General features: G+C 40.3%; 1 protein-coding gene across 2 annotated transcripts in view; it reads right to left on the minus strand.

The window, feature by feature from the left end:
- Window positions 1-7,677, minus strand: part of MDFIC2 (MyoD family inhibitor domain containing 2) — a 51,575-nt gene extending 43,898 nt beyond the window's left edge. For both annotated transcript variants that reach the window (XM_068154418.1, XM_068154419.1), the window contains exons 1-2: window positions 7,517-7,677; window positions 6,736-6,823 (exon numbers count right to left, since the gene is read on the minus strand). In XM_068154418.1, the coding sequence (XP_068010519.1) occupies window positions 6,736-6,823 (88 nt within the window). In that variant the 5' untranslated portion in view covers window positions 7,517-7,677. The remainder of the gene's footprint in view (window positions 1-6,735; window positions 6,824-7,516) is intronic.
- Window positions 7,678-9,598: the final 1,921 nt, after the last annotated feature.

Genomic DNA, 9,598 nt, shown 5'->3' on the forward strand with positions numbered 1-9,598 from the left:
TACTGCTCCAGATTAGAAGGAAAGCAAGTAGTAATTAATTTTTTGAGCTTTCCAAAATGCAGGGTAAAATTGAGTAAAGAAACCAACATTGGGCTCCACTTCCACCTTGAAGAGAATCAAACTTCTCTGTGTGGTACATGTATTGAAATCTAAGGACAACAAGATACCTAACAAGGAGAATTTATATAGTCAAACACTAGAAATGATGAAGTTTCTGAAATACTTAACACTTTTATTAGTACTAAGTTTTCTTTAACATCCAGATTACTTAATTCTATTTCATGCAAGCACCTTTCTGGCTTGTTTTGCCTTAAATCTAGGAGATCCACTTGGCCTTTAACCTTTTCTTCTGTGAACTTAATTGGTAAAAATGAGACACATTGCTCCATTCTTCCTGCCTCATTGATGCCCTAAGATGGTTACAGGTATCTGTCCCAAACATACTGGCACAAACAATCTTTTGCAAGCCCAGTGCAGCTCTGCTGCTTTAGTGGAATTACCACTTTGACAATGACCCTTAGGCTAAGATTTTTCTGTGTACCACAGCTTCCCATCTTAAATAGGAAGTGCTATGGAGGCCCTTGGATGTGTGGATTCTGCTCTACCAAGTATGATGCTGAGAAAATCAACAACTGATGATTAAGAGCTAAATGTTATTCTGTTATTTTGTTCTACTGATACAAGTGAGAGCAAAATTCTGAATATTTTGTCCAAGTACAGCAACAAATAGAACTGGCCTGGAACACTTTCAGTATTCAAGTCTTCCCCTGCATTGGCAGCTGAATGAAACAGACTTTTTCTCTTTCTTTGTGGAACAAATTTACTTAAGGCAATCAAACCTAAATAAACCTTCACTTACATTTTTACGGTCAATATCCAGTATAGAAGTGTGAATTTAAACTTAACTCTGATGCCCAGGAAGGACCACTGTCTTTACTGAACATTCATTCCACTTTTGTGGCAGTATTCAAAGTTTTACATCCCTAAGGACCCTCCAGTTCAAAGATCAAGGACCACTCAGTTTATAAAACCATAATTAGAAGTGGTGAGCTGGGACCATTGCAGTTTCATATACTCCATCTCCATTGGAAGAGAGTCTTTAAATCTGCTGGGTTACAACTTATAAGGAAAGGTTGTCTTGATTAATTCATCTGGTCATAGTTCTGAAGCTGACAAGGCATCTTCCAGAAATTTGAGCCCCCTGGGATCCTTGTCATCAGTTTTTAGCTGTGTGCTTTTTTGTATGTGTTCTTATCTGGAAAGAGTCTGCTTGGATTACAGCATTCATCTTATAAGCATTTGGCATTTTCTGTTATATGAAACTGAGAGGTATTTCTGTGCTATCAGTCTTCTACAAAGCCTTTCAATTCAATGACTTAATTCAGGCTGGAAGAAGAGAGTGAAAAAAGCTTCTGGACCCAAGTCAGCAAAATTCAGGAAACAAGTGCCCAGGCGTGTGTGCAAAATTGCATTCAGTGACTCCTGACTTTTTAGAAAATAAATTCTAAACCTGCCATTTGGCTTCCTAAATGCAGGGATGCAGGCTGGATCAGATCACTCTGCTGAGAACAATCTCAGCAGAAGTACAAGCCTTATACTTCTGCCCCAGCTTCTGCAGACCAGGTCAAAATATGGAAGGCTGTGAAAGAACTGGGTAATTCCCCAGTGTCTCCAGGACAACTCTCCTTCTGCTAAACCAGTCCCACAGGGTTATGTCCTTTCTGCTTTATTACTCCTTGTGAAAGTCCTTTAAAGCCCCTGGGTAATGTGGGGAAAAGCCTTCTCTGAGTGCTGCAATACAGGAAAGTTTTTGCTATTACTGCCAGGAATATAACCCCAGGACCAGGCTGAAGGATACTCTGGTGTGGTGCAGTTCGGAATAATCTTCTCCTGTACTGGATTTCTGGGATGTACCACTAAGAAAAGTGGCACAATCTCACCCAATGGGATTACTTCTGGAATAAGGTATTATTTGAATAATGTGAATGGTGTCACTACAGCCAGGCCTATGATATGAGTAAATCTCCCTTTTCATATGAACTGCAGTCCTTGGAGGGGTGAAATATAATCCTGAACAGAGGCTCTATTTACCACTTAAGCCCTGTTTTATGGTTTAAGTGCTGACCTTCTATTGACCCTCAGTATAGGGCTGAATTTCACCCTACAGCAAAAATCTGCTGGCTAAAGCAGATGATTAAAGAAAGTTGGGCTAGACTTTTTACTATTTGAAAGACAATGAAAACAGGCTTATTTTGGACAAAAAAAAAATGTTTCTGATTTATGAGAATTTCAGTGCAGAAAGGGGCTGTTTTGGAGAAAGTCTTGAGATTAGAATTTCAGTTATATTTTTGGCAGGAGAGCAAGGAAGCCATTTCATTAACTTTTCACTGGAAGTTATATATGGAGGGCATTTGTGTACACAGCTGGGCAGCATAAAACAAGAGAGCTTTGTGTGAAAATATCCTGAAATGAAATTTCATTTCTGTGCAGCTTGGATCCGTGTTCCTGGGCTTTTGTGGCTAGTTTGGGATGAAACCATAGGAGGGCAGCATTAGGCCCTCACACATTTCCCTTTGCATTTGCAATGGATGCACAAATAGTGAACAGACCACTGCTGGTTCCTGGGCAAAATCAGTGTCACCTTTTACAGCTTTATGTCAGTCAGATAAGCTCCTGCCTGCTCCCATGTATCCATATGGCTGTAATCATCAAGTGATACTAAGAGATTTGTTTGTAAGGAACTCCAAAAGCCACATGCTGAGGCTGGTGTGAATTTAGCTGTGCGTTGACCTCCCTCCCCACCAGATGGCTGTTAATCTGGCACTAAATCACCACCATGGTGGAATGAGCCCTTGTTCCATGTGGAAGAGGCAGCTCTGTGGTCATAGTTGTGCTGTGCAAGCTGGGAGCATCCCTGAGTCAGCTCCTGGGAGGGTTACTCATCCTTGGGTAGGTACTGCATTTCTAAAGGCACGTCTTGTGTAACTTCCAGATTTCACAGCACCTTCTAATAACTGCTTGATTAGGAGCCCATAGAGAGATTTGTTCCTTGGGGCGTGATGGTCTGCTTGTTGCACATCTTGTGGGTGGATGAAACAGGTGAGGACATGGGCCCATGCAGAGGACATTTCTCTAATACAACTTTTAACTTACAGTGGTCTCTTTTCTTGCATATTCATATTTGATAAGCTGTTTTCATTTATGTCACTTTATGCATGTCAAAGCAAAGTGGGTGTATAAGTGGGGATAATGTCTATGCTGAAGATTCTTTAGTTTTTCAGGGCAGAAATGTAGATAACTTTGCAAGTGCTTCTTTGCAAATGAATCCCAGGCTTTCCCTGAGTTGGTTCTCATCAGTGCTAAGGTCAGACAGACAAAACTGCCTTTTCTCAGTGCTCATTCACACTGATTCTGGTTGATTTGCACATGATGGTCTGATGCATACCCTCCAAACACAGGTTTTCTCATCTGTTGTGTTTAGAAATAGTCCTGAGGAACATGACATACTATCAGAAAAGATTGTTGCTACATATTCTTCATCCTGAGACAACTCAGGATATATCTGTGATCATTTAATCATCATCATCATTCCCAGTTTCAACCAGTCTCAGCCCAAGGAGTCTCTCATACTGTCCATACATAGATTAAAGTGCTAAGCACCTCAGGAAATAAAGAGATATCTTAAGACTTCCTGAAAGTCTAGTAAACCTAGAGCACACATTTGCCAGTCTGCTTCCCTGTTAACAGTTTTATGATTATTTCATCAGTACTCCTACAATCTGCTAGTTTCTTCGGAGGACCTCAGGCCCCTCACCAAAAATAATATAAAAAAATAAATGCTTGTAGGATAAGTCAGAAATAAATGGAAAGGGCAAATGTGCCCTTGTCCATTTAAAAAGTACAGTCTAGAGCTATGAATATGTAAGCATTTCTCTCCAAGACTGTGCTGGCTTGTGCAACATTATCCCACCCCACCCCCTGCCCCATGTCATCTTTAATTCCTGTCAGTCTTTTGGCGGACTCATGGCAGCGATGTTGGTCCAAATGACTTGCTGAGAGGTAGAGGCATGAGTAGGACTGTTAATGCTCTCCCTGCTGATAGGATAAGATACAGTCCTATATACACAGCCTCATGTTTTTCTTTAATACTTTTTCACAAGGTGGTTTGGTTTCTCGTTTGCTTTGTGGTAGAAGTTTTTCCTCCGAATGAGGCTTTGATTTCTGCTTTTAGAGGCTTCAAGACAGAAGTGAAATATCTTCTTCCAAAAGGGGGAAAAAAAAAAAGCAGAGGGCAAGTAACTGCCAGCCAGATTAAAATCCCCTCTCTTCCTGCCCAGATTAAACAGCTTCTAAAGTTGAAAGGCAAGAAAAAACGTTATTTTGACCCACTGCACTACCAGTAACTACTTTTCAAAGCCCTGGGGGGAAAAAATGAAGTCTAGGAAAGGTACTTAAAGCCAGAGCCCAGTCTATACTTTTTCTCTTTTTTGTTTATTTCTGATACTGTGTGGTTCATGGTTGTTTCTTTTAGGAGGAACAAATAATCAATAGAAAGCCATGAATAAAAATAACTTTTCTTTAAAACTGGATGCTAAAAGAACATATAGTCTTCCTGCTGGGCTTGATGGAAACAGTACAAGCCTGTTCTCCACAATTCATTGTTTATTGGAATGCCTGAAATCTATACGTGAGGTATTTTTAAACCATTTAAACATAGAAGTTAAGCTGCTGCTCCAGACAATTTGGTTCACCATGGTCTCAAACCCCACCCTGGACCACGGAAATGCTTCAAGCAAAGAAACAATAGCAACATTTCTGAACGGCAAACTTCAGTCTAAGATAAAATAAATGTCCACATCCTTGTCTCAAGGAAAATTTATTTTCCATATGAGGCACGTTTCAGCTATTTATTGACTCAGCCTCTGTACAAGACCTTCAAGGCTCACTTCTGCTCTGTGGCACTTTAGAGAGAAGAGGTGCCAGTAGATGACATTTGACTCTTTCTGAAAGAGGTTTTATCTCCTCCAAGTGCAAAACAATTGGAACATAACTAATCATCTAGAAACTCAGATGATGACTCTCCTTGGGAAGTGGAGAAATAAAGTATTGTGGATTAGCTTCACTAAGTGAAATGATCTTGAGAACAGGTGGGAGTGATGTCACCTGGCTATGCAGGTGTCCCATATGGGACTCTGAGGGCCTGTGCTATTGGCCTTATCCTGCTCATAGGCATGGACTAGTTAAAGTTCTCTCTACCTTTATACCGGTTTTGTAAAGCTGCAAATCTCTTGTGCTCTACTCACTCCTGATGGAATAACTATTCAGTTCTGTTACATTTGCTGTTTACAAGCTAAAGTGCAGTGTTATCTTGTAGGATCAGACCTAGATCTCACTAAGCTGTGTTGCCCTCTGTGATGCTCCACCTGCAAATCTCCTGCTTTTACTGAAGTTAGCTCACACCTTGCAAGCAGAGGATTTTGGATGGCAAGTCGAATAGCCTGCCATGCTAGCCAGTGAGCTCTGCTCAAGCATGCAACCTTCATTCTGCAGAAGTGCTGCATAAACAATGAAGGCTTCAAGGCAGAGACATTAATTCAGGCCTACTGTATTGCAAGCTCTCTGGCAGATAAAAGATCTAATGTACAATTAACTAGATGAGCTTAAAATAGTGATGCATATTTTGGGAGCAGTGGCTATAAATGAGCCTTAGCCACAGTGGTGGCTAAAAATTAGCCTTTTCCTCAATACTCCCATGGTTGATGCTTTCAAAAAAAGCAGGTCACTTGTTGAATATTCCCAAAATACATTTGTTAGGATTAGAAAATAGCTGTTCTCCTTAAAAGCCATAATTTGCACCTAACCACAAACGTGTCATTTGTATCACACGCATCTCGAAAGCATCTTGAGGTTGTACTTAATTCATGTTTTGGGGATTTTTGTGTGTGTATGTATGGAATAGAAAAAAGTGACTGCTATGACCAACAACCACACAAAGATGTAATAAACTATTTACTAACTTGGCAAATCATTTTTTCCCCAGCATGAATATATCTTAAGAACCTCCCATCTTGAGGCATACAGGGATAGACAGTAAGAAAACCTTTGCAGTCATATGTCCTGTTCTTCTAAAATAATTTACCAGTCTTTGAAGAACCAGTATCTGATGCAAATTAGTTACTTAGCACTTGTCATTTTTCAGCTTTTATAACTGGAAGGGTTCCCTATCCTTGGCTTTTATAACTTCTCTCATTCTGAGAGTCCATATTTCATAAACCACTGACAACTGATGTTAAGACAAGACACTATCAAATCCAAACATTCAGGGTTGATCTTCACTCATGTTTGAGAAAAAAAACAACAAACAGAAATTAATCCAACCCAGTAACAGTTTGAGTTAATAAAACCTGTTCATCAGAATTATGATGGTGACCCATGCTTCTTGGTGGCTTACAGTGTGGGTTAAATAAAACTTCCCCAGGAATGCAAGGAGATTAGAAAAATGAGCTTTCAGGTTACTTTAAAGTTTGTTAATGCAGGCCTTTCTGCACTGTAAGCAAATGTAGATGAATGTTTCATAGAAGTCAAGCTATGGAATTTGGATGGTAGAAAATCCTGGCCATGTTTAAGCCTATGAGGGATCCTTATGCCTTTTTTCTTCCAAAAAAGAAATTTTTAATAAATAAGAAATAGCTCTGAGCACAACCCAGCAACCAATATTTCAGCAATGTAACCTACCTTTCTTCAGCCAAGAAACATTTTGCTTGTCATGTTCAAAACTTTCTGCTGGTTTGATTTTTCCCTTGTCTGTCTCTGCTTCTGACATCTGTAGGGGAGAAAAGAATTTTGGGATGTCAGGATCTTTTAAAGAAAGTTTCTGACAAAGAAATGTGTTCTCTGTTTAGGTTCCTGCCATAATAAATTGTGCTTATTTACACAGACACATTTTTTCCCCCGACAGATTATTGATACTATGCAATATCCGAGTCATTCAATTTATGTTCTGTTCCTAAATGCTTCATCAATATTACATAGTTGCTGTTAGTAGATGGATTCATTTGTAACTATAAATTACATTAAGAAATGAATTATATGCTCATAGCATGCAAGTAATAGATGTACATTTAACACATAGAATAGATACAGTCTGGCTAAAAAGGAGGTACCCAGTTTGCCTGTTTGTTGTGGTTCAAAGTTGCTGCAAAGCCTGATGTCAGCGAGGTATAATTATGTAAATAATCATAAATATTAATAAAGGCAAGTTGAACAAAGTGTATTGAAATAAATAAATAAGTAAGTAAAATCTTTAGCACCCCTTGCAACTATTTATTTGCTGCAATGCTAAGAATCACATGCAAGTTACAGTACCTGAGGGTATAATGTATACAGCAGCTATCAGCCTGGACACTGTGGTTTGCTTCCATTGCCTGCTAGGAATAAGATTAGGCTGTCCAGGCTGCTTCTAACTGCTTTATATTTTCACTGAATCCAGTTAGCTAAAGCATTTCTCTATTTTTACCTGTATCTTCCAACCGGGGGTGAAAGCAGCAGGGTTCAGACAGTGAGGAGGAGAGCTTTCGGCCGAATCCCTCGCTGCGTGTTGATGTCCAGCATTCCCATACACCGACAAAACAGAAAGGATGAGCAGTGCACTCTCTGCCTGCCTGCTGTGTGGTGCTGGATTTGTCTTCCTGCCAGAATCAGCCAACTTATTGCTGAGGGTTTTCTTTTTTGTTTTTTTTTTTTCTTTCTTTCTTTTTCTTTTCTTTCTTTCTTTTTCTTTTCTTTCTTTCTTTCTTTTTCTTTTTTTTTCCCTTTCTGTTTGCATACACTTCTAGAGCTGGGTAAGGCAGGGAGGGAAGAGTAATCAGCATCCCACCACTAGTGGAGTGAGTGGGGAAAAAAAAAATCAAGCTTTGCAAAAAGAAAAATTGGTTTGGAAAGGTTATTACTGCAGTTCATAACCCAGTGAGTCTGCAAGAGGAAGAAGAAAATAAAAAGGGAATCAGGAAATGAATAGTGACAAATCGGATAAATGTGTCAATGTTTTGGCTAAATATAAGTTAAAATACTGAAGGACGTAGGAATTAGACCCCAAATGTCTATTTACAGCTGCCACTTTGGCAAAGAAATGGTTTAATCCTGTGGGGAGCTGAGTGCTGTGACCCTCTCAAGCTCACAGGAGGTGGAAATCCATCATCAGCCAGGAGGGTAGGTCTGTAGAGATGAACAGTCCTTACCTCCACTGCAACAGGGCTGAGTGGTCTCTGACATGGATAGCCCCTGTGCTGGGTGGGCTTGACAGGCAGCAGCACAGAGGGCAGGGCTCAGCCTGCAGTACCCTGTACTTTGAAGGCAATAAAATTCAAGGTTATTAGTAGGCTTCATTAATTCTACCATTCTACTAGTTCTACCTCTACCATTCTGTAAGTCTGAGATGCTATGGCCATAGGTCCCAACAATACTGCTCTCATGTTAGCAGGATCAGGGTAAAGCCCAAAGAGAACAAGATTTTAGGGTACTCAGAGGTTGGGGGGGGGGAGAAGAAAAATGTTACTCTGCTTCCCAGAAGTGAATTTTGAAAGTGTTGGTTGCAGAGCACACTCAGAATTACTCAGTTATCTTACCTTTTAAAGTAATATTTACAAAATTTCAAGCAGCATTTGTCACCAGATACTATAATCCAAGATCCCAGTGCTTAAGTGTGGCCAATAAATAATAACATATTCCCTTTGTTATGACAATTATCTTCCTCTACTCTCCCATCACATGTCATTCTTGCGAGTAAAAAAAATGTTTTCTTTCTTTTTTTTTAAATCTCTTGTGCCAACATGACTGAGATTCCTCTACCATCCTCAGCTAATTGTGAAATGCATGGTAAGTGCCTGCTTACATCTCCAAATTGCAATGATTAGTCTTGCATGGTTTGGAAACCTATTTTAAGCAGGGTGCTTTGGGAATAACAGCAATACCTCGAGGGGTAATATTTTAAGATTTTTGTTGCATTTCCCTTGGATGCAGCTTTGAGGATCATGGTTTTTTCCCTTGCAGTTCCCCTCTTCCTTCCAGGAACTTCCCTTTTTCCCCCGCATGTTGTTGCATCTGAAATGCTTTAATTTGGTCAGTGGTGTTGATTTCTTCAGCTAGATTTGTCAGGGTGGAATGGAATGGAATGGAATGGAACGGAATGGAATGGAATGGAGTGGAGTGGAATGGAATAGGATAGGATAGGATAGGATAGGATAGGATAGGATAGGATAGGATAGGATAGGATAGGATAGGATAGGATAGGATAGGATAGGATAGGATAGGATAGAATAGATCAGGTTGGAAGAGACCTTCCAGATCGTGTTCAACCTATCATCCAACACCACCCAACCAACTAACCCATGGCACCAAGCACCCTGTCAAGTCTCCTCCTGACCACCTCCAGCGATGGCGATTCCACCACCTCCCCAGGCAGCCCATTCCAGTGGGCAATCACTCTCTCTATGTAAAACTTCCTCCTGACATCCAGCCTGAACTTCCCCTGGTGCAGCCTGAGACTGTGTCCTCTTGTTCTGGTACTGGATGCCTGGGAGAAGAGACCAACCTCTGCCTG

Source organism: Melanerpes formicivorus, unplaced genomic scaffold, assembly GCF_026170545.1.
Source record: "Melanerpes formicivorus ecotype bairdi unplaced genomic scaffold, bMelFor1.0.p_v2 SCAF_28, whole genome shotgun sequence".
Classification (NCBI taxonomy): domain Eukaryota; kingdom Metazoa; phylum Chordata; class Aves; order Piciformes; family Picidae; genus Melanerpes; species Melanerpes formicivorus.